Source organism: Amblyomma mixtum, chromosome 3, assembly GCF_055824585.1.
Source record: "Amblyomma mixtum isolate Tamu chromosome 3, ASM5582458v1, whole genome shotgun sequence".
Taxonomy (NCBI): domain Eukaryota; kingdom Metazoa; phylum Arthropoda; class Arachnida; order Ixodida; family Ixodidae; genus Amblyomma; species Amblyomma mixtum.
In genome coordinates this window covers 386,210,255-386,235,173 of record NC_143014.1, presented here as the reverse complement: position 1 = coordinate 386,235,173, position 24,919 = coordinate 386,210,255, and the positions used below count along the sequence as shown (strand labels likewise).

Sequence of the window (24,919 nt, the reverse complement as noted above, 5' to 3'; positions counted from 1 at the left end):
TGGAAAAACCTAGATGCAGCCTTTCATGGCTGCGAACTATCGAGATTAGTCTGGTCGCTTCTCGCGCCACGAACAAAAGTGATAACGACCCTTTCCTGCTGCCTTGAGCGTGAACGAACACACACTGCAATGATACGTGGCAATATTGCCCCGAAAGCGTTTCAAACCCTCGGTGGAGCAAACAGGTCTGCTTCGCTGGCTATTGCACGAGCGCGCGATGCTTTGCCCCCACCCCCCTTCCATTTGCAACGCTCCAGAAACAATTGAGCATTGTTTCATCAGTCGAAAAGACTCCGTAGTCTTTTGGGGTATCATACTGTCGCGAGTGGAAGAAAAAGACGAGGAGTGTTTGCCGCGTGTCCCTTAATGTCAAAAAATGTGCTTTATTGGTTTTTCCGCTCTCTCGTCCAGTTAATATCTCTATTGTTTACCGGAACCATGCAATTCCTCAAGTGCAAAGTGTCAAATACCTTGGAGTAATTTATGATCCTTCTCTTTCCTGGGCGGCCCATATCGAGCAGATCACTGTGAAAGGAGTCCGGGCAGTCGGTATGCTGCGCAGGCTGAGCAGTGTTCGTTCTGGCATGAGAAGGCACTCACTTCTTATGATTTATAGAATGTACGTCCGTCCTGTCTTAGAGTTCGGCTGTGTTTTATTCTCTGGCGCACCAGCGTATAAACTTCGCCCCTTGATTCTCTTGGAGCGGGAGGCGTTGCGCCTTTGTTTGGGCCTTCCAAAATTTGTGGCGAATTCCGTTTTGTACCTGGAAGCGCGTACTCCATCATTGACTTCTAGATTTAGGCTCTTAACGGTGAAAACGTTCGTAAGAATGTGCGATTCTTCGCTCCATGCCTCCAATTTGATCTTCCTTCGTCCGCCTAGGCTATTTTTCAACGAAACCTGGTCTCGTTTCCGTACCCCTCAGATATGTTTGGTGCAATCCCTCCTGGACCCCTTAAACGTCCGCATTTCGGACATCCGTCCGGTATGCGCCAACTCATCTATTCAGATTTTCTTCGATGACATCTTTCCAAAACATGCAAAGTTAATGCCTTTTCATTTGCTCAGCGGTTTATTGCAGGATTACCTGCTGTGCTTTAAATCTCATGTGCTCATAGCGACAGACGCCTCACAGTGTGAAGAAAAGGCCGGAGTTGGCATTTTCTCCATCTCCCTTGACTGGTCATTCTCACTCCGCCTTCCCGATTACACACCTATTTATTTGGCCGAATTTCTAGCAGTAGTCTTAGCGTTGCGCAAATTAAACAGCTCCTTGTCTTCTGTCATAATTATGACAGATTCATTATCGTTGTGTTCCTCTCTCACCGCGCCTACAACATCTCAGGCACTTCGGTTATTCAAATGCTTGGTTCCACCCCACGTGTGTTCATTACGGTTGGTCTGGGTGCCTGGGCACAGAGGAATCCATTTGAATGAGGTTGCTGATACCCTGGCGAAGGCATCTCTTCAAGGCCCAGTCGTATCTGTGCTTCCACCCAGCGCATATATTACCGCGGCCAGGTTTCGCAGGTATCTGCTCCTGAAAGAATTCGCAGCATCAGCTCTGACCTCCTCTCCCGAATTCCGGCATCTCCTTTACCCGTGGTGCAGTAAAGGATGGCGATCACGCAAGCTTGAGGTTTCCTTCACTCGTCTACGTTGTCGCGTGCCTCTTTTAAACTTCTACCTTTATAGATCTGGTCTGGCCCCAAGCAGCACACCAACAATGGACCGACGCTGGCATAATGCTGGTCAAAACCGGCTCGAAAGTCGTACCGACGTCGGCATTGGGGCAAAAAGTTACTTTTTCCAACCTTGGCCTGATGTTCGGACCAACACTGAACCGACATTCATGCCACTATCAGACCACTGTTCAGCCGCTCTACCAACACTGAACCGACATTCATGCCACTCTCAGACCACTGTTCAGCCGCTCTACCAACACTGAACCGACATTCATGCCACTATCAGACCACTGTTCAGCCGCTCTACCAACACTGAACCGACATTCATGCCACTATCAGACCACTGTTCAGCCGCTCTACCAACACTGAACCGACATTCATGCCACTCTCAGACCACTGTTCAGCCGCTCTACCAACACTGAACCGACATTCATGCCACTCTCAGACCACTGTTCAGCCGCTCTACCAACACTGAACCGACATTCATGCCACTATCAGACCACTGTTCAGCCGCTCTACCAACACTGAACCGACATTCATGCCGCTATTGTACCCACTTTCAGCCGCTCTACCAACACCGGCTTGACATACCACAATTAGGCCACTGTTCAGCCTTTCTGCTAACGCTTGCCCGAAGTTTATGCCACCATTGCATTTCCAGTTCAGCGAATATTCACATTCCAGTTAATGTTTGCATTGGGAAAGCCATGGGTTTTGGCATTGCAAAGCTGCAATCATCTCTTCTATACACATGCACAACAAAATGAGGCAACGAAAGAATCCAACTGAGAAACAATTTATTAAATAATTAGGCACCGTGGCTGGGGACGCGCGGTTGCGCGAGTCCTGCGAGGCAGCGAGGGCCGCGCAGGAGGCGGGACCTTGGGAAGGAGCCAGGGCCGCGCAGGAGGAGGATTTCTGGGAGGTGGGGGCCGCTTGGGGAAGGGAGGGCACTGTGCTGGGGGCTGAAGCACAGGGGCTCGCAGTGGTTGCCAGGCCGGCAGCGGTACTTGGCAGAAACGCTTCGGCAAAACGCCTTTTGCGTCCGCCGCCACGGTCCACCGAACCTGGCAACCACTTCCTAATAAACCCCTGCGCTTCCACCACATCCGCCCCCGTCTTCTCACAGATGGCATCTGCATAAGATAAGCGTTCATTTTAGGCCAGCAGAAAAAGTTTGCTCGTTCACAGAAATCAAGATTATTTCAGCAACAGAGAAAACAGGAAAGGCCACAAGTACATGTTAACTCAAAGTGCGTGCCAGAATGAAAGGACTACAGTATCCAAATACAACTTGAGGAGAAAATCCACCTGAAAGCTCTTCTAACCAACTGTATAAAGCTGCTGCGACATCACGGTCGACCACTTTGCACTACTAACATATGGGAGCACAAATGGCTGGCAGATACAAGGCACGACTACGATCCATGACAAGAGATGGATGTGACTGATGGGAGGGCTTTCTTTGAAAGGCATCTGCTGACTCATATATCTTCAGATGCACATGGAAGAAAACTGCAGATGACTACCCCCATAAAAACAGTAACAAAATATTCACCTGTAATGAAAAAGAAAACTGGTAAAGTATCAACTGAAAAGAAGAAAAGAAAACAAAGCGCAGCAGAACCTGGTGCATGTTCTTCCACTCATCTTTTAAAATTCAGTTAAAAGCTACTGCAACAACATACTTGTTGCCACCTTGCATAACTTCAGGGCAATAAATGACCACTTGCCCTTGCGGCCATGGAGGCTGTACATCCTCTGTACAGCCAACCCCATGATGGCGGTCATTATGTTGGAGCCCACCTCCCTCAGGCCCTTGCCCCCCAGGCGGACCAGCTTCTTTCGCTGAAAAGAAACACCACAGGTGCACAAGCTATTAGGCACAAACATCAATTATAATTTCATTTAGTTTAGCAGAATCGAATAGCTAAGACAATTGTGTGACTACCTGTCAACAGCCCATGCGAGTACCTATAATCATAATGCATAATTTCTGTATGATACAATAGCTTGACTAGTTGCTACCAGCAGAAAGCAACACCACCAATATGGACATTCTTTTTTTTCCCAGTTTACTAAGAGCAGGGAAACTTTAGCGATTAAGCAAAGGTGGCCAACTCCTACCCATTATGCTTTGCATCTTGGACATTATTATATTATAACTACATAATGCTTTTTGCAGATATCTATGTGCTGGATGTGTTTTCTCTGCACAGCCGTTACGTTAAAATTGATTTGGTTTGTAGAACTTAAAGTTCCAAAGTGACTCAGGCTATGATGAGGGACACCATAGTGGAGGGCTCCGGAAGTTTCGACCACGTGGGGTCTTTAACATGCGCCACTGACATCACACTGCACACGGGCGCCTTGCTTTTCGCCTCCATGGAAAACTGGCCATCACGGCTGGGTTTGAACCTGAGTCTTTGGGTTCAGCAGTCGAGTGCCCTAACCACTGAGCCACCATGGCGGGGCTCACTACCCTGAAATTGAGCAGTCTAATTAATGCTATACAAAGGGCGCTTATTTAAATCCCCAAGCACCTGAGTAAAGCTGCGTGCTTAGCAACCACATTTAATTAAACGATGTTGCTTGTTTTTGGCAGCAGATTAAGTAATGAAATGTGCATAATGTGAGCAAAAGACAGGGAAGAGGTGGGTTAAAGCTGCCCCATTATTTGGGAAACCTAGCCGAAATTAAAGACGCGCTGAGAGAGGACCAACTTCCAGCTGTGTTCACAGCAGTTCATGCAACAGTATATTAACCGAAAGCTCAGCTTCCTGTAAAACAGACCTTACAACATCCTTAATGTTAGCTACAAAGTCCACTGCTGAACTAAATTAAAACAGCACAACAATAAATGACAAATGTAAGGAAAATGAGGGGCTCGTTATGAGACACATACGAAGAAAGGCAGCCACAGGCAACAAAAGCATAGGGGATTTTTTTTTGCTGTTGATCGATGTAAAACAATAATGTAATCACAGAAATATTTGACTGAGAAAAAAAATTTGTTGGAACCAAGTCTGTTATGCAACGACCGGCCACCGGCAGAGCTCTGGAAAACTACATCGAATGACATTGAGTGACACCATCTGAGAGCAACTGCCCCAAAAAAGCCTGTGACTGCACCGCCAAATACCAAGCTACTACAAGATGTGAAAGGTGCCATGCTTCGCACAGAACCAGCATCAGTAGCTTTGTTTGCTGTTTAGCGCTCCTTCTCGCCTAAACGCTCTGATGCGACAGCAGTCTCGCAGGTGGCATTTTCTTTGCATTGCATGGCTGAAACATGATGTGACAACTGGCACTTGCCGTAAGCAATATTGCGAGCACCACATGTTCAGCACTGCTACTGAGCCCAACAAATTGATAGGAGCCAAAGAGCAGATAAAGAGAGTCCCCTAACAGCTGTCCCGACACGTGATGCAGTTTTTGCAAGCTCTGCTACCGGCTGGGCATTGCGTACCACTTTTGCTTCCAACAGTAAATCTCACCACACAAGGAATCGACAGGGCGTTCCAGTGAACACTCTCAAAAATTCCTAAAGAAGCGCAAGTTCGATATGGGAAAACAATTTTTTTTTTGGAGGAACGATCTCTCAGCAGTGGTGGACATAATTTACTGCATAACTGTGCGTGTGTACCTGCAAATATTTCTTCTATTTTGAACTCCCTATTCTTAGGAATTCCTGAAAATGTTCACTGAAACAGCCAGTGTGTATATCAGCAAGCAACTTTCATGAACAAGACATTTACATTAACAAAACACACTGTGACAGCACACTCCAGCACAACAGTAGGAATTATATCTATGAAGAGCATGTTATTCACAGAGCACGGCATGCAAATACTCTTGGAGCTCAAGATTTCTTCACAAACCTCGGAATTACATTATGCATGCAATTCGTTAGTAGGCATTCATTTTTTCCAGACACAAATTATCAGAAACATTAAATCACCAGTCCAGCAGCCACGCTGTCGTCCTGGACGGCAGCTTCCGCAGTGTCCAACTGCTCGGGGGAGAATGCGGGCAGTGCAAGGGTGGGAGGCGGTGGCGAGGGGGACACTGGCCGAGTCCTCTGCTCCAGCTGCCGGTCTGACCGCAGCAGCACGTGATCCTCCAGCCTTTGTAACCACTGCATTAAGTCGCACTGCTGCTGTCGGACCTCCAGCACCAGGCGCATCAGCTTCAGCAGGGTAGCTGAAACTGAAGCAATCAACAATTTCAGTGAGAGCAGGGTTAACCTGGGCGCAATAATATCATTTGCGCACTGAGGTACAATAAAGAACAATATGAGGCTAACAGTAGGCAGCAACACACTCTGTACTATGCTCCTAAACTTCCACCAATTTTATCCTCCAAGACACTTCTAATTCATGTTCTATTCCTTGCTAGCCTAATTTAAATGCCATAAATGTCACCATGCACTGACAAACACCTAGGTGAAATGGAGCTGCTCTATGTGTGATAGCTAGCACAGAACATGCAGCCTTGTTGTGTAAAGGACTTCTCAGTCTATGAGCTTCGCCAATTTTTACATTGGTTCATGGGCATTTCCACTGCTATTGCACCATGGCAGAGATGGCAGCAGTTAGTCGCAAATGGATTCTTCCAGTGTCATGAGAAGCATGTGCTAATAGAAGCCAGAAAGGAGAGCAGGCCTGTGCCCTTAATATAGCATTGCACCATTTGGAAAGTATTGCTTACGGCAACACCCACATTGGCCAAAATGCTGGAGGTAGACATCTGTTCTAACTGCAAGTGCTGGCAGGGATCAATGCATTAAAACTGCAACAAAGATAGCCCTTATGGAATTATAGCCCTTAGCTGACAAGCGAAATGCAACAAAGAGGTGGACCAAACGTTTCTTGCTAGGCACAGGAGGTGCCAAACCGTTGAGAAATAAAACAAGGTCACATTTATCTCTTACCACGCATCCATTTTGCTGCAGGCAAGACAAGACTAGGAGCCAGCTGATGTGCTCCACAAGGCAGTTAGGCTGTTCAGTTCTTTCCTAAGCAAGAGGTCCTCCTTCAGAGCATGCCACTATTATTGGCTGCTTATCTCCTGCAGCACCCTTTATGGGAGCTTTGTGATATTGCAATTAATTTTTTTCAGCACATTTCGCTGCGTCCAAGGCACTGCACTCACTTCCAACCAATAAACTTTTAAAATACTTTGAAAGACAATGAAAAATTACAATATGGGCCTTGCTGACCTGTGTGCCTCTGGAAGCGACCAAATTATGCTGGTAAGGAAACAAATGCACAGAACATGGGACTACTGTGTAGAGTGCAGTTTGTAGGAGTGGCTTCCTGGTGGTGATGTAGGCAGAGAGTGGCAACAGAAATGCCAGGATCCAAAAGAACCCAACAAAAGCACAACATACAGCTCTTGGGAAGGGCACACAACAACCAGTCCACTATGAATCACAAGAGAAAGCAATGGAAGTACTAGGTTGTAAATTCCAGTACCACTTCAGTTCAATACAATCGTTTTTGAGAAATACATGTGACGATTTTCAGAGTGACCCCTTTCAAAGCACATAGTTTGAAACTAGAAATGTGCTCCTAGCACCATTGCAAGAGCCACTGACGAGAACTCCATGCAAATATCTTCCTGAATAAGTATATTCTCTAGATCTTTCTGGGCCTGTTGACTGCTGCTCAGCAGCAGCAGGTACAATGAGAAATTTAAAATTTGCTCTGTTTTTCTATAAGACAAAGCAGATCTAGCTTCTACATCTTGTCGTGTCACTTGATACTAGACAAAATAGGAGTGTAATTAAAAGAAAGGAACACAGTGAAAAGACGGGACAAGCAGCATTTGTCCTCTCCTCTCACTGTGTCCCCATGTTTGGCTTGCATTTCTCTTTTTGCACAAAAGTAAACAAAGTGAAAATCTCACCATCAACAGTCCCAGCTGTCGACTCCTCCAGCTCGCTGGGTGGCGCACTGTTTTCGCTCACGCTCTCCCCAGCGTGATTCAGTGGGGCTGAAGATGAACATGTGTCATTGATGGCAATCCAGGAAGTACAGAACACACTACTGTGTACAACTACAATGTCACATTTCTATCCTAATTGAATGCAGAAATGCTACTTCAGGATATTTTTGGAGAAGGGACAGAACAGTTGCATGGCCAGGCTGTTTTGCATACAGGTGATCTTAAAACACAATAGACACAAAATTACGAAGTTCAGAAACAAATTCCTGGTTATATAGAGATGCCCCCCAGGCAATAGTAACACTTCCTTTGGCCGAAAAGATATTTTAATTTGGTTTCAATCACAGGCTGTACAAAGACTTCATAATTCAAAACCCACCAAAACCGACACCTCCATGACAAGTAGTTGACGTGACAAACAATGTCACATCATGCAGATACCTATGACACATAAAAGAACGTTGTGATCCGACTGCGGCGGCGCGTTTCGATGGAGGCGAAATGCAAAAGGCGCCCGTGTGCTGTGCGATGTCAGTACATGTTAAAGATCCCCAGTCGGCTGAAATTACCCCAGGGCGCTGCGGCACCTCTTTCTTCCTTTCTTCTCACACTCCCTCCTTTATCCCTTCCCTTATGAATGTCCACCGAAATGCGAGAGAATTACTGCACCACTTTCTTTCCTGAAAAATCAGTTTTCAATTTTTTAAATATGTGTCTATAGTACTTCAATAATTACATTTCTCATGCACCAGCATGGTGCATTGGTACCGTATTTTCCGGTGTATAAGACGCGGCTTTTTTTCAAAAATCTTGCTGGTGCGTCCTATACAAGGGTGCGTCTTATATGCGAATTTTTCGTTTTTTTTTAGAGAGTTCAGAAATTACTCAGGTTCATTTTCAAGCTTTTTTTACCAAAAAAATATCACTACCAATGATGCGGTTGTAACACGGTTAATACTTCAATACAGGGACCACCGTGCGCAACTTTTTTTAGGTGAACTTTATCATGAAACGACGGGGATGACGACTTCCGGGATCACAAACACACCACCGTTTCGGAGGCCCCAAGCAAAAGTAATGTGAAATGCCAAAAGATGACAACAATCACGCTTCTCACCATTGTCAAGACAAGCCAGGACAAGCCGGCGTTCTTATTTTAGCCACCCTTTCCAATTTTGTTTGCTCCATGTACGTAGTGCGAACAGAATATTTCAGTCGCGTTGCCACCAGAAATGGGCGAACTTTTTGATAGCGCATCCGAAGGTGAAGACTTCCAAGGTTTTAAGTAGAAATAAAATGTTCTTATGGACATATGGGAGAGTTTTTTCGTTTTTCTTTCTTTTTTCTAAAACGTGGGCAGGAATGGTGTGAGTGTTGCCTTTTTCGACCACTTAGCGTTGCTTAAGAATTTCTCACAAGTACGGTGAATTTCATGATGGTCGCGCAAGCGTGTTTAATTGATCCTCACTAGCCCAACTGGGTAAACTGGGGTGCGTCTTATATAAGGGTGCGTCTTATATAGCAACTTTTTCAATTACAGCCTGCATATATGGCGGGCGCGTCTTATACACCGGAAAATACGGTACATTTAAGGACATAAAAGAAACTGTCATGGCGAAACCAAAAACAGAGAGCGGAATATATGTCATGTGAATAGAAACCTGTTCGCAGTACTGTTAACGTGGGTAAGAGAGTTTGCACGAAATGGTTACTGGCAGATTCACTGCCGATCTGAGAGCATGGCAAATGTAAAAAGCTGATGCCAAGTCTGAACACGTTCTATTTTTCTGCAAGTGCAATTAGCTACGGTGGAGTTTTTTTTCCCAGATTTTGCAAGCATACTACCATAAATCCCCAATCAAAACTAACACAATGTCGACCTTACATTAAATAGAAATGAGAAATGGTGTTTTAGTTTTAAGGCGGTTAACATCCAAAGACGACTCAGGCTATGAGGGACGCCGTAGTGAAGGGCTCCGGAAATTTCGACCACCTGGGGTTCTTCAACGTGCACTGACATCGCACAGTACACGGGCCTCTAGAATTTCGCCTCCATCAAAATTCGACCGCCTTGGCCGGGATCGAACCCGCGTCTTTCGGGTCAGCAGCCGAGCGCCGTAACCACTGAGCCACCGCGGCGGCTTAACAAATGAGAATTCATGTCGTACGTGGTGACGGCAGCTGTACAACATCGTTGTGGCCCTTATTTCCTAAAAAATAATTGCACATGAACGTCTTGTTGAGTATGCAAAATAATTTCTCATCAATAAAGAAATATGAGAATTTCAATTACCAGAAACTGCCGAGCTTTCTAGGGCTGAAGTGAACTCGTAGCGCCGCACCTTTCTTTCGGCGCTCTTGTAGGATCCTGCAAACATTCTCAATATCTCGACAAAAACCATGTCATCTCCAAGCAACAGTACGGATTTCAAAAAAACAAAACAACTGAGGCCGCCTTAATCAAAGAAAAGCTAATTGAAAACATAGAAAATAAACTGCTAACAGTTGGCATATTCCTTGATATGAGGAAAGCGTTTGACTCGGTTAACCATAAGATATTGCTTGAAAAAATGCGGTGTTATGGAATACGCGGCGTTCCTTTAACGTTATTTGCTAGCTACCTTGACAACCGATCTCAAACAACTATCATTAACGGTATTTCATCTGGGATCGGTCAGATTGTGTCTGGTGTGCCACAGGGCTCCGTTCTAGGACCAACGTTGTTCTTATTATATATTAATGATATCGTCAACCTTCGTCCAGCAGACAACATTATAATCTATGCAGACGATACTAACGTATTTTTTTCAGGGCAAGATAGTAATATTTTGCAAGCAGCCTCCAATAGTTGGTTATCCCAATTGTCTGTTTGGTTAAAATCAAATAGGTTAGAACTTAATGTCAGGAAAACAAAGTACATACTGTTTAGAGCCAAAAATAAGGAAGTTCCGAACAACTTCCAAATTCACTTCGAGCAAGCTCCTATAACTCGTGTCAGCTCTACAATGTTCCTTGGGGTCATTTTTGAAGAACATTTACTCTGGACAGATCATGTAAACTACGTTAGCACTAAAATGGCTCGCTCTGTTGGTATCCTAAATAAATTTCGCACAATACTGCCTCGAAAATTCAAACTACAAATTTATTTCTCTCTAGTCTTTTCGCATGTACAATATTGTTTGTTGATCTGGGGAACGACTACCTCAACCAATCTTGTGAAAGTACTTACTTTACAAAAAAGAGCTGTACGAGCGATTGATAACTTACATTACAGTGAGAGCACAGGTCCTTCCTTCCTCAACCATAGACTGCTAACCATCACAGCCACTTACCACAAGAAGCTTGCTGTTTATATCAGAAACCTTATGAAAGGAAACTGGCAGACTTTCGAGAGCACATATTTAATTGCCCAAACAGCATACAGTCTTAGGCACCCTCAATACCATGCATCAAAATCCCGTACAAACTATGGGTTCCAAAAACTAACTCACATAATTCCTCATACATTAAACGCCTATCCATATTTAACAGAACTGTCACTACAAAATATGTCCGAGGTCAGATTTAGGAAAACTGTTCATGAATATTTTTGTTATAGCTAGTTGTGGTGTGTTTTTACCTAATCAGTTTTTGTCTGTTATGTTTTGATCTTAGTTTTGTTGTGCTTAGCTCTATGCATGCCTGATCTCTGTTTCGTTGTCAATATATCCGCTGTTTTTCTTGTTTCTGTTACTTATGGAAACTTTGTACCATTGCCAAGTGCCACTTTGTTTTTTTGTTTTTTACATGGGGAGGGCAGGCCTCTGTCAGGCGCTACTAGGCGCCTTTAGCTTGCTCTCCCTTGTTTGCAGTCTCTGTACTGGCCAAACAAAACCAATAAATGAAAATGAAAAATTACAAATCAAAAACCAAACTCTTGAGCAATCTACATGAAAATTCTACTTCATATGAAATAAAGCAACATTTCTCACATTGCTGGGATCCATTGACACCACACTACACACACACAAAAAAATAATGTGAGTGTATCATGCTGGTATTTCAGGATGAACATCTTAGAGCAGCCTGATTGTTAGAATAGACAAGGAAATGCTCCAGCTCATTTTATATCGCAGTTTACTGTGTTTTATATTCCAACCAATTATTTGGCACATTTCAGGACAACCAGGTCACACTGCAAGTCACGCCATTATGCACGTAGTTTAAATATGCTTGCTTTCTGGCATTTGTAATTTCCAGGTAGCAAACAGCATATATAAGGCCAAGGTGCAGTGTGGCAATGACGCAGGCATCTTACATCCCTGTCAGACGGGCAATTCGAAGGCTCTCAAACTGATAGTCTATCACCTCACGCTGAGCGCTGCTACAAAGGAAGTTTTAATGGCCATTGAGTATATAGTCTATCGAGTCAAAGCAGTGTGGAACTCTTTAGCGAGATTTCAAGGGCCCTCGAGCATTGTACAAGGTTGTTAGCATTGTTTCGAGCGGCACCAAAGCATGCTCTCATGCATGATATGTTCACAGTAGAAAAACGTGAACAAAGATTACCCTCCCAAATTTTAATGCAAGTACCAAACTTTAGCTTCTACAATGATTTAAAGATTGTGTCAGTCTGGTTTAAAGTGCATTACTTTCATACTCGGCATTGCAGAAGACTGAAACACCAGCGGTATTAGTATTCCCAGAGCACTACAAACTGCGACAGCAAATCACCTAAAACGGCAGTGCCTTTCAAGACAAGGCAACTGACCTGGAATAATAACTCAAAACCTCCTACGATCCCAAATAAGGCTGTTTCTGTGCCGATGCTCGAGAAGCTGCATGTGTGTGCGCACATGTTAGTCAAACACACTAATTTTTTTCGGCTGGTAAAGCCCTTTTGTAAAACCATGGTCAGTGTGACCATTACCAGAGCATTGGAAATGATGGCCGGCACACGAAAGCACGCGGCGCTGCCACCCCAGTCCTGCCACGGTAGATCCCGAAGTGATCCAAAAGCTTCACTGCCCACACTGACCAACAGCCACTGCTGTCTCCATTTCACTTCACCCACAGCTGATTGTGCGGCAGTGACAGGATCCCGAGGTTCCACTCGCTTTTCTCAGTGCTTGTTAAGCAAATCACTCGTGTATACAATTAATGAGTGCTTCAAGATTCCTGCAGGAATGCACCGATTCGTAAATTGCAAGTATGTACACCCCAGCGTGTTTGTTTACAAAGCTAGTGTACAAGTGGCTGTATATTGCTCATTTGTACAGCATGAGACGCAAGGTAAGTTCACATTATCAAAAATGTTCTCTTCTGTTTCTCACCAGTCGTAGCTTTATTTGTTCACACACTGTAACAGTGCTGCAAGAAGCGTCAAGGATGTGACTTCCAACATTGGGATATTAGAGGATCTCCGCTTCCCGCTAATTACATGTACATGCTTTATTCGATATGACTAGTACTTAATTTTAAATTGTTTAATCCAGAAGCATGCTTGGTGACCATTTGCATTAAATAAAGGCTCCAAATTTGTTGCCCACAAGCAGCGCCGACTCAGCCTCTGGTCTGCCGAAGACAGATCGAGTGACCATCGGCCGGTTGGTTTCATCGGTCGCAGGCTTTAGGCGATCACTGGTTGCGCTGGTATCGTCACCGGTATAATGTGAAAGATTGGTGCATCAATCAGCTAAGGCCTATACCGCCCAGCCCACCGAGTGCAACCATGCCTTAACTATGCCAATAGAAACATACATTAAGTTTATCATTTTAGCAGAGTAACACGTTCATGACACTCCCGCATGAGGTAGGACCACTACTTCATTTATGCACAAAAGGAAGGAGACATGTCCTTTGACAGTGTAGCCTGCATTGCAGATAACGCTCTGCCATCTATTGTGACATCACATGAGCAGTTCAATATGGTGGCCACTCGCAGTGGGAACAGCTTCCCGATCACGATTTCTATCGCATTTTTTTTTAAAATAAAGCGCCCCACGTACTAATACTTCCAGGAGTGGAATCAGACTTTCATATTATTCCCAGAAGCGCAAAACTGCCTTTCCTCAAAAACCAATTTACCAATATGTCGAATGACCCTGTCATAGCCCCTTCAAGTGCACCGGGATTTTTTTTCCAATTTCACTAATAATACTGCTGTGGCTTCATTCCTCAGCACCTAACCACAACACTGCCATTTGAGAGTGCACAGCACTACTGCATGTAAACGCTGTTCTGGGCTGCTTTGCTGACTTGATGCCCGTTCAGCTGCCTGTATAGCAGCACTCAGGCCAACAGACCATCAGTTTGAAAGCCTGTGAAACACTCATGTGGCAGAGGCATTGTTTTATTTACAATTAAAAGTGTGATTCTGATTTCTAGGATTTAACAGCTTTAAGCTATGAAGAATGACGTAGCGGAAGACTCCAGATTAATTTAGACCACATGGGGTTGTTTAACATACACTGATATTACAGAGCACAAGCGCATTCTGCACTGCTCCATTTCACCACAGACAGGATGTAACCTGGGCCCTCGGCTCAGCAGCATGGACCACTCAGCCACTGCGGCAGGCTTACAATTCAAACTGAACTAAATGTAAACAGCTGGATGAGTTGGTTCTGAATTTGCATTATGAAACACTGTCTCAGTGCACAACAAACATGGATGAGGAAAGAGCACACAACGCAAAGCATCAATTGATGTCTGGCACTTGTATTGTGTGCTCTTTCCTCGTCTGTGCTTTTTGTGTGCCAAAACAATGTTTCATAATGCAAAAAAAAAATTACCATACTAAACCTTTCTGTACTAAATATTATTAAGCATACTGAGTTCAGCACTAATTCTGGGAACTACAGGTCTTCAAAAACAAAGCACTAATGAGTTTCAGAAGTAGTTCATCAGCTTACAAGTGCAATAGCTAACAGTTCATTCTGCTCCTCTTTTTGACAGCTGGCTAAGCGGTGGCTATCAACATGACTTCTTAGTCGTAATTTAGCCATGCAGAGGTGCAGACTCAGAGAATCTAGCAAAGAGGCCTTTACAATCGCTGATGAAGCTACCATCATTATGTCTGCAATAAGACTATTTACGGCAAGTGGTAACGACGACCACTGGGCAACGCATCCACTCCCCTCCGAGAGCTGGCTTGGCCTCAGCTTTTGCGAGCCGCGTCACCTCCGAGCTCCTGGCCACAGGCCAGTAGCACTCTTAATTTTGTCTCTGTGAGCCATCCGACAGGAATGACTGCAAGGCAGTCATCCTCAAGAGGAAACTTCACCACAGCGAATGGTTTTGACATGCTGCACAGAGGAAACACGACAAAAGATTAATGGGGAAACAAGGATTTTTACCAGACACTGTCTGTGCCATACTCTACTGGCACTTGCCTGTTTGGGTGCCGAAAACTTCACACTACCATGACAACTGACAGGTACTCTTACAACCATCTCGTTCTACTTCGCAACGCACTTCTGAACTTTCATGAGTTGAGAGTTACAAGTGTCACGAGCGCCTGCAATTTGGGACTTATTTAAACAATATTTCTGTGCCTGCTGTCATGTGAACCAAATAACATCCAGCAATAGTGGCGTGCAACTTCACTGCATTGAACATCAAACTGAGTGCAGTCTACCAGGAGCATAGTGATGAAAAAAGAAACCAGTAAAACGCAAGATTGACCAAATGAGGAAGAGAGAAAAGAAGCGCGTTCAATTAGCGAGCTCGAAACTAGCACTCGCTATATGTAGAGTCACACTGATCTAGACTTTGTAATACAAGGCTCTGAGTAGCGGGAAGGGACACACATAAATAAAAAGTACTCTCAATTTTTTTTCTGTAACCGATCACTGGCAGGAGCAGCATTACTTCTGGCAGTACAGAAGAATTGTGTTCATTCATCCTGTTCTTGTCACATTTCTCTCATCGCACGGAGACTCGCAACGCAACAATGTCAACACTGCCATGGAAGCATTTGTCAATCAAGCACAAGGCATGCAGGCTGCGACTCTATGACGTCTGACATGCATGCCTGAACCAAGCGATTAGCCTCACAAAAGCAAAAATTGGCGATGAAAAACACTCAACTGCATCGCACGTGGCAACTGGTTGGTCATGGGGGGCGCCGCAGAGAACGGCTCCGGAAATTTCGACCACCTGGGGTTCTTTAGAGTGCACCGATATCGCGCACAGTACACGGGCCTCCAGAATTTCGTTTCCATCGAAATTCGACCGCCGCAGCCGGGATCGAACCCGCGTATTTCGAGTCAGCAGCCGAGCGCCGTAACCACGTGACGACTGTCATTGCGATCATGATCATAATATCTATACACGTACATAAATGTACGATGTGCCGTGAGAAACAAACCCTCTCAGAAGCAATGCGCCAACAAGATTTGCCGGGATAGTGCGTTCACCCTGATGAAGGAACACACAAACACACGCGACATTTAGAAGCGCTTCCCTTCGTGTACTTGTGTGTTACTTCATATTACCCCAACCCTTACACGCAGTTACACCTTGCAATGCGCCGCTGAGTTAATCATAAGACAACTGCTGACAGAGGCCTACAGACAAGTTAGCTAAAGGGGCGACACACGAGGCGTGCTCATTGTCCTCACTCTTGACAAGTTCACAAGTAAATATTAGCTGACAACTAACATGAAAGGGAAAAAAGGACAGAATGTATACTTACGCAAGCAGTGCCTTCTGGTTCCCCTCGGTGACTCACGCGTGCCGCCACCAAACTTGAAAAAGCTTGAAGAAATAAAAATTCACAAGCGCGCGCTGCCACTGCCAAACGTCCAAACGAAATGACCACCAGCTATGGATTGGGATTGGCTTGGAACGCACGTGGGAACGAGAGCGGATGCCTACGTTTATGCGTAAAGCGGTGGATAAATACACGTTTAGTTTCGGAAAATTTCTTTGAAGCTTAGTGTTGACAACACCGCCAAGAATAATTTTTATCAATTTTTTTACACTTCAATTTATTAATGAGCAAAACAAAGATGGAATGGCATGGCTACTTTTGACTACTTTCAGCTCAAGTTTTGGCTCCTTTTAAAATGTTCCCAACGGCAACCCTGCCCGCGAGTCATGCCGCGAGTACAGTGGCTGGAATTCACTGTACCGCGAGTGCTCGCGCTTGTTTTTCTTTTGTGGTGTGGAGGTGTTGGTCGTACTGCCCGTTTGCTGTCCCTTTGTGCGGCTGTTGCGGTCCTCGTCTTTCACCGCAAAGCTTCTGCATTTCGCCATGAATGCAAAGCAACGCAAGTACCGTATCGTTGAAAAAGAATACCGTGAGATCTTGCAAGATCTCGGTATTTCACAACGGCCGGTCGCATCTACGTCTTCAAGCTTGGATCAAGGCGGCAGGAAACGATCGCACTCTGAAACATCAGTCGACGTACGCACCCCCCAACTCTTGCTACCGTCCGAAGCAACCACGCGACGCAGAAGCGAAGTGCGCGCTGAAGACGCGTGATTGAAATCTATAACCGTAATCAATATGAAGACGATTAACCGATAGCGATTAATACGTCCCTATCGAAAAATCTCGTATATATGTGTCATATGTGTCTGATTCATACGAGACTATGGAATATCTCGTATGTGTCATATGACACATATGACACATATGTGTCATATGACACGTTTACAATTATTGGGAAAGGAACGGGAAGGGCTGGGGTGGAATTATAAGGCAATTAACAATAAAATAGCTTCCATTGAAGTTAGTAAACTAAAGAAAGTAAAAAAAAAATTCGGACGCGAAAAAAAAACTACGCGTCGTTCCGGATTCGAACCACTGACCTAGAGATCTTCAGCTCACTACACTACCCACTACACCACTGCTGGCATGGCAAAAACTGCTTTACATTTCGATGACAAGACTTATGCTATGCTTCCCACTACTATAGAATTCGACGGTTAGGTGCGAGGACAAATGTTTATTTTTAAGGTATAAGGAGCTTAACTACAGCCGATTTCACTTCCACTGATATTGTGGATCTTGATGTGCTCTGTGATAAGCACTGAAAGATCTGATATTTGTATGTATTTTAATTTTCACAGCGCCTGCACCATTGATCGTAGTACTCTCATTGCGCACATATTGTTAACTACAGTCGGAGCTCTTGCATGAAAATACCTGGCGTTATTAGCTCAACTAAGCCCAGAAGGCAACATTTGCCTTCTGGCTGAACGTTTGTCCAAGCACATATCGGAGCTCTTGTGTACGCACGAGTGTCGCGTGTCAGTTAAGGTATGCCACATATGTAATAAGTCCATACAAGTCACCTTTCCGTAGCGCGTGAACTACTATATATGCAGCAGATGTGTTCATCTGTGACATTTGTGACGCGTATGAGCTCGTACGCAGCCTATACGCGTTCATACGAGACACATTAATTTGTGACACACATGAACTCGTATGAAGTATATGTGCTGATACGAGGCGCATTTGTCGACACATATGGCTCATATGGTGCCCATATGAGTCAAACGAGGCACATATGAACTCGTATGAAGCCTATATGTGTTCATATGAGGCACATATACTGACACATATAACTCATATGGGCTGCATACGAGGCAAAGGGAGAGAACGAGTACCGTGGAGGCGCAGTGCCTTCGCATTCTTCCAATTCGAGTTCCCGCAGACGATGTAACGTTTTTTTTTTCTTAAGCTATATGTATCTCTTATATAAGCGCATGGTCAGCGCTGTCCTATCATGGAGCAAACGCACGTTACTGCATGTTTACCCATTCCTGCTTTAATGGAGTGCTCGACGCGTTGCGCCATGCATATATGTTTTGGTGCTGTTCTGCAGGTATACCGCATTAACTGCGACGCCCAAGCACATCAAGGTACAGCGGATTTAACGTTAGAATCGAGAAGTTATTTTTATAAAATGCTATTTATAGTTTTTGAAATTCAGGCCTGATAAATCGGTGCTGCATATATATGTTTCTCCGACTCGCATTCTTTCATTGCACGACTGGACTTTTTACATTTACACAGAACGAAGACCACACCTTGAAGGGAAGAAATAATCGCATGCATGCATGCAACTTTGCATATTTTAGTTCAAAAAACTGAGATTTAAAATATCTCACAGGAGGTTATGCGGGTTTTTACGAAGATATCATTATCTGCGCCCCGAACTATATATGCTTATAAATAATTAACAATGTGCGAGCTATATATATATATATATATATCGCGCCTAACGCCGCAATTGAGAAAACTAAGAAGTCACAATAGCAACTGCATGATGCTCCATAGCAGTCGGCACTTCAAAGTTGCGTTGCCTATTGCAGGAATTGGCCAGCTTCTAAATATGGCAAAGTCAATGCAGGGGAAACATTCGAGAAATTGGTCCAATACTGCCAACTTCTAAAAATGGCTGAGCCAAGGCGGGTGAAACGTCCGAGAAATTGGTCCAATACTACCAACTTCTAAAAATGGCTGAGCCAAGGCGGGGAAAACGTCTGAGAAACTGGTCCAATACTGCCAACTTCTAAAAATGGCTGAGCCAAGGCTGGGAGAACGTCTGAGAAAGTGGTCCAGTACTGCCAACTTCTAAAAATGGCTGAGCCAAGGCTGGGAGAACAGAGGCAACGCGGGGCCTTCACAGGGCTGTCGTTTGCCAACTCAGATCCTACATTGGACCGATGTCATGTGCTGCTTGGGGCGGTCTCCCCATTGTGCCCGTTCTGCGGAGAACCCGAAACGATAGATCATTTCTTGTTGACCTGCCGCCGTTTCTCCTCTTTACGGAGCCGCCTGCTGGAGCTTCCGTTACGACAGCTTGGTCTAAGTCTGTCAGCTGGGGTTGCTCTGTCTCTTGGGGCTTCCTCCCTTGGGCACAGCAACTGGAATGTGCTCTCCGCCATGCAAAACTTCCTTACAGACACTAAACGGCTGCCGTCTTAAGCTCTGGTCTTTCTCATGACCAATATTTCTCTGGAATGAAAGCTTTCTGAAACGTGGAATATTTAGCCCCGTTCTCTATTTCAGTCACCGATCTCACAGCATTTGTTTAACCTATTTCAATTACACATTTGGGATCCGTTCATTTATTTCCTAATTGCTATTATTATCATGATTATTTTATTTTTCCCCACAATTATTTTCTTGTTTAACATTTTGTACACCTATTAGTTGCCGCCTGTGTCTTGGCCAATCCCCCGCAGTGGGTATGCGCCATTTTCTAGAGGACAACAACAACAACAACAACGTTGCTGCTGGTGGACCTCCCTGTTTTTCTGTGCTCCCTGTCTTCAGCCGTTCTCGCCGCCGGCCTGTACGTCAAGCCGTGACATTTGGTGGAGCTGCTGGGTAACGCATCTTATGCAGCGCACCCCGCCTCGTAGTTCGAGCCCCGTCCTAAGTCCTGGCCGTCGAGTTTTCTTGGAGGAGCCCTCGGCGGAAACTGAGACTCGCGCTAGCCGACGCCAGCAAGGCCAAGCGCCGGAATTCGGACTCTTGCCCGAGGGATCGCGGACATCTAGGACAGCCAACGTTACCATGGCGTCCCAGTCACAACAAACCGACCCCGCGATTGCATCGAGGATCGTCTACGTGCCTCTCACTCCAAGATCTGTCGTGCCGTTCCGTGGCGATGGCCTTGACGATGTTGAAGACTGGGTCAAACACTATGAAAGAGTAGCGCGACATAACGGGTGGACTCCAGAGCAGTGCCTGCAAAACCTGTACTTCTCCCTGGAAGCCACAGCGAAGTATTGGTTTGAGAACCATGAGGCTTCACTAACATCATGGGAGACGTGCAAGAGCGAACTGGTACGCACGTTCGCGAACCAGCACCAGCGACAGCAAGCTGAAGATCTGCTCAACGCTCGCATCCAGGGACCTACCGAAAGCGTCAGGAGCTTCGTCGAAGACGTGCTGCGTCTGAGTGCCCGCGCCGACCCGCGGGCTACTGAGGAGAAAAAGGTACGGGCGTTGATGACGGGTGTCCGGAATGACATCTTTGGAGGCCTCATCCGCAATCCTCCGACCACAGTGGCCGGATTCGTCGCCGAAGCTACCAACATCGAGCAGGCATTGGCGACAAGAACCAGTCACTTTCAGAGACTGAGCGCCCTTCCTGTCATCTCAAATCTTGCCTCGTCTGACCTGGGTGGAGTTGGTCTCGCCGGTGTTCGAGAAATAATTCACGACGTCATCCGCGAGGAGCTGAAGAAGCTCTTCCCTACTCCTGAGCAGCCCGCCTGTGTCTCCATCGCGTCGGCCGTTCGCGACGAACTGCGACCCGCGCTGGCGCCAGAAGACGTCCCAATTGTAGCTGAAGCCGACCCACCAGCTCTGAGATACGCCGCCGCAGTTCGTCGTCCTCCTCCCGCCCATCGCCAGGACCAGAGCGCTCCCGATTCCGGCCTTCGACGCCGTGAGTTCATGCACTCGTCTGATGCACGCCTGGGACCGCCGAGACGCAGGAAGACCGACATCTGGAGGACTGCGGACCGGCGCCCACTGTGTTTTCACTGCGGTGAGCCTGATCACATGTATCGCTCCTGTCCATACCGCGAACTCGGCCTCAGGGGTTTTCACCGGGCCGATCCGTGCCCCCGCTACGGTGAGCAGCCCCGCGACATACAAGACTACCTTCGACGTTCTCCATCACCGGTTACGGCTGCTCCTCACACCTCTCGGTCGCCGCCACCTCGCCGCCCACCATCCCCTTCTCGCGGGTCTCGCCGTGAGAGCCTTTCGCCACTTCGGGAAAACTGAGTACGGCGACGCCTGGAGGTGGCGTTGCCGGAGTCGCACGAAGCAAAGAACCTCCGTCTACGTTAGTGTGTCCCAGCTCGACCGATGGTATCCTTGGAAACGCAAACCGTTTTGTAACCTCTAGCAATGTGAACATTCTGATCGACGGGCGCGACGTAACGGCGCTTGTGGACACCGGCGCTGATTACTCGGTCTTCAGCGGCAGTTTCTCTCGGCATCTTCGCAAGGTTACCACCCAGTGGGACGGACCGCCCATACGTAGCGCGGGCGGCCACATCGTAAACCCTGTTGGCAAGTGCACTGCCCGCGTCGAGATCCACGGTGAGACGTGCCCCGCCACTTTCGTGATATTGGAGAATTGCTCTAAAGATGTTATTCTGGGCATGGACTTTCTCCGTGAATATGGCGCCGTAATCGACATAGGGCAGAACAGGTTGACCCTCCGCGCACGTTCTTCATCGCCAGTACCGCCCCGGGCCACAGGCTTTGCGATGAAAGTTGATGCCGACCATGTGCACTTGCCGCCGTTGTCGACAGTTTTCCTGCCGGTCCGAGCCGATACAACAGCATGTGGAGAAGGCGTTCTGGAAGGCAGTGTCCAGATGTTACTTACGCGCGGCATAGGTGTTGCGCGAGGGGTCGCAAATGTTCAACGAGGGCGAGCCAACATCTTCGTGACCAACTTCAGGAACGAGCCGCAGCACCTGACGAAAGGGTCAGTAATAGCCCAAATGGAAGAGCTTAGCGACGTTCGTGAAGCAGTTGCGCTGCCTAAGGAGGCGGCCCCGCCCGGGTCACGAGACCCTACAACGTTGCCCCTGGATATCGATCCCAAACTTGAGCCTTCCCAAACACGCGAACTGCTCTTCCTTTTGCATCGGTATAACGACTGTTTCGCGACGACATCCCGAGTTCGACAGACGCCAGTCGCCAAGCATCGAATTATTGTCGACACCGCAACGCATTCCGATTCGCCAACCACCGTCCCGCGTTTCCTTGAAGGAAAGGGAAACCATCCAGGAGCAAGTGCGCGAAATGATACGCGACGACGTCATCCAGCCATCCAACAGTCCGTGGTCCGCACCTGTAGTGCTGGTCAAGAAAAAAGACGGGACCCTTCGATTTTGCGTTGACTACCGGCGACTCAATAAGGTGACCAAGAAGGACGTGTATCCACTCCCACGCATCGACGACACCCTCGACCGTCTTCGTCATGCCCGCTATTTTTCGTCCATCGACTTGAAGAGTGGATACTGGCAAATTGAAGTGGATGAGCGCGACCGCGAGAAGACCGCATTTATAACCCCGGATGGCCTCTACGAGTTTAAGGTGATGCCGTTTGGCCAGTGTACAGCGCCCGCGACATTTCAACGAGTCATGGATACTGTGCTAGCCGGTCTGAAGTGGCAGACATGTCTCGTGTATCTGGATGACGTTGTCATCTTCTCAAGCACTTTCAGAGACCATCTGATGCGTCTTGAAGCAGTTCTTCAAGCTCTTCTGAACGCCGGACTTACACTCAAGCCTTCGAAGTGCCGCTTCGCATAGAGTGAACTGAAGTTCCTTGGTCATATCGTCAGCCAAGTGGGTGTGAAGCCAGATCCCGAGAAAACGGCTGCCGTTGAATCCTTCCCTCCACCGTCGGACAAGAAGACCGTCAGAAGCTTTCTCGGTCTTTGCACATACTTCAGGCGTTTCGTTCGAAACTTTGCCCAGATCGCGGCGCCACTTTACCGCCTTACGAAGGATAGCGTTGCCTTTGAGTGGAACGAGGAGCAACAATCAGCATTCCGCCAATTAAAACACGCCCTTGCAACATCCCCCATACTAGGCCATTTTGATCAAGACGCCGACACTGAACTCCAGACGGACGCCAGCAACAAAGGACTAGGAGCAGTGCTTGTGCAATTCCAGGATGGCGCTGAGAGGGTTATTGCGTATGCCAGCCGAGCTCTTTCGCAGGCGGAGGGCAATTACTCGACAACTGAAAAAGAGTGCCTCGCTGTCATCTGGGCCATCACCAAATTCCGGCCCTATCTGTACGGTCGCCCTTTTCGTGTCGTCACCGACCACCATTCGCTGGGCTGGCTCGCCAATATTAAGGATCCCGCAGGCCGCCTTGCTCGGTGGAGCCTTCGGCTACAGGACTACGACGTCACCATCACCTACAAGTCCGGCCGCAAACATCATGATGCTGACTGCTTGTCTCGAGCCCCTGTGGAGCCGGCACCGGGAGGCGAAAATGAAGAAGAGGACGGCTTTCTTGGGGCATTGGACACGGCAGATATGGCTGCTCGGCAACGCAGTGATCCTTAGATTGGTCAGCTGATGGCGCACTTGGAAGGCCACGAAGCTGCGGTGCCTCGCGTTTTCCAGCGCATGCTGCCGACGTTCAAGATAATGCACGGCGGATTGTACAAGCAGAACTTCGACAGCAGCCCGAGGTCGTGGCTCCTTGTTGTGCCGGAGGACCTGCGCTCCGAGGTCGCCCAAGCTTGCCACGACGATCCTACAGCTGGTCACCTTGGCTACAGCCGGACGCTTTCACGTATTCGAGAACGGTACTACTGGCCGACACTTCCTAAGTACGTGCGTCACTACGTAAGAACTTGTCGAGAGTGTGAAAGGCGCAAAACACCACCCATACGACCAGCTGGTCTTCTCCAACCACTCGAACCACCGCTTGTTCCGTTCCACACTGTCGGAATGGATTTTCTTGGTGCATTTCCGACGTCGCAGTCGGGCAACAGGTACATTATTATAGCGACGGACTACCTAACGCGATACGCGGAGTCCCGAGCACTTCCGTCTGCGACAGCTGTTGACGCAGCCAAATTTCTTATTGAGTGCATTGTGCTCCGTCACGGTGCCCCTGCCGTTTTGATCACTGACCGGGGAGCCGCGGTCCTGGCAAAGCTCACACAGGAGATCCTCCGTCTCACCTGCACCAGCCACCGCCGAACTACTGCGTACCATCCGCAAACGAATGGGCTGACGGAGCGGCTGAACAAGACCATGGCCGACATGATCGCCATGTACGTGGATGTCGCCCATCGCAGTTGGGACTCGGTACTGCCCTACGTTACATTCGCTTATAATACCGCTGTTCAGGAGACGACCGGTATGACCCCTTTCCAGCTGGTCCACGGCAGACAGGTCACCACGATGCTTGACGCTATGCTACCGCACGAGCCGCCTGTCGACGTACACGATGGTGCCCGAATAGTATGCGAGCGCGCGGAAGAAGCTCGGCAACTCGCGAGACTCCACATCCAACACCAACAGCATGCCGACGCTCGTCGGTACGATCTCCGTCGACGCGACGTACATTTTTACCCTGGAGACAAGGTCTGGGTGTGGACGCCGGTACGCCGTCGAGGTCTCTCCGACAAACTCATAAAGCGGTACTTTGGCCCGTATACAGTTCTTCGCCGCATCGGTGAACTTAACTACGAGGTGCTGCCCGAAGGAACACGACCGTCATCACGTCGTTCACCCCGCCCTGAAATTGTGCACGTAGTGCGGCTTAAGCCGTATTACGCG

At 47.2% G+C, this 24,919-nt stretch overlaps 1 protein-coding gene across 2 annotated transcripts; it reads right to left on the bottom strand.

The window, feature by feature from the left end:
* Positions 1–1,752: 1,752 nt before the first annotated feature.
* LOC149357091 (uncharacterized) lies at positions 1,753–16,786 on the bottom strand. Of its 2 annotated transcripts, XM_089584434.1 has the most exons (6): positions 16,313–16,786; positions 14,712–14,921; positions 7,597–7,683; positions 5,648–5,895; positions 3,420–3,534; positions 1,753–2,822 (listed from the first exon to the last, which is right to left on the bottom strand). In XM_089584434.1, exons 2-6 carry the CDS (start codon positions 14,743–14,745, stop codon positions 2,371–2,373), a joined length of 936 nt encoding a protein of 311 aa, XP_089440560.1. In that variant the 5' UTR covers positions 14,746–14,921; positions 16,313–16,786; the 3' UTR covers positions 1,753–2,370. The 2 variants fall into 2 exon arrangements, with proteins under 2 accessions (XP_089440560.1, XP_089440559.1); XM_089584433.1 differs by lacking the exons at positions 14,712–14,921; positions 16,313–16,786 and adding an exon at positions 9,929–12,886 and having other exon boundaries at positions 1,754–2,822.
* Positions 16,787–24,919: the final 8,133 nt, after the last annotated feature.

What these genes read in the sequence shown, in the direction of transcription:
- LOC149357091 (XM_089584433.1), bottom strand. Translation starts at nt 10,037, where the DNA reads ATGGTTTTTGTCGAGATATTGAGAATGTTTGCAGGATCCTACAAGAGC. An exon ending in AGAAAGCTCGGCAGTTTCTG is followed by an intron (nt 7,684 to 9,928) that starts GTAATTGAAATT and finishes GTTCATCTTCAG; the next exon opens with CCCCACTGAATCACGCTGGG. An exon ending in CAGCCTCCATGGCCGCAAGG is followed by an intron (nt 2,823 to 3,419) that starts GCAAGTGGTCAT and finishes TATCTTATGCAG; the next exon opens with ATGCCATCTGTGAGAAGACG.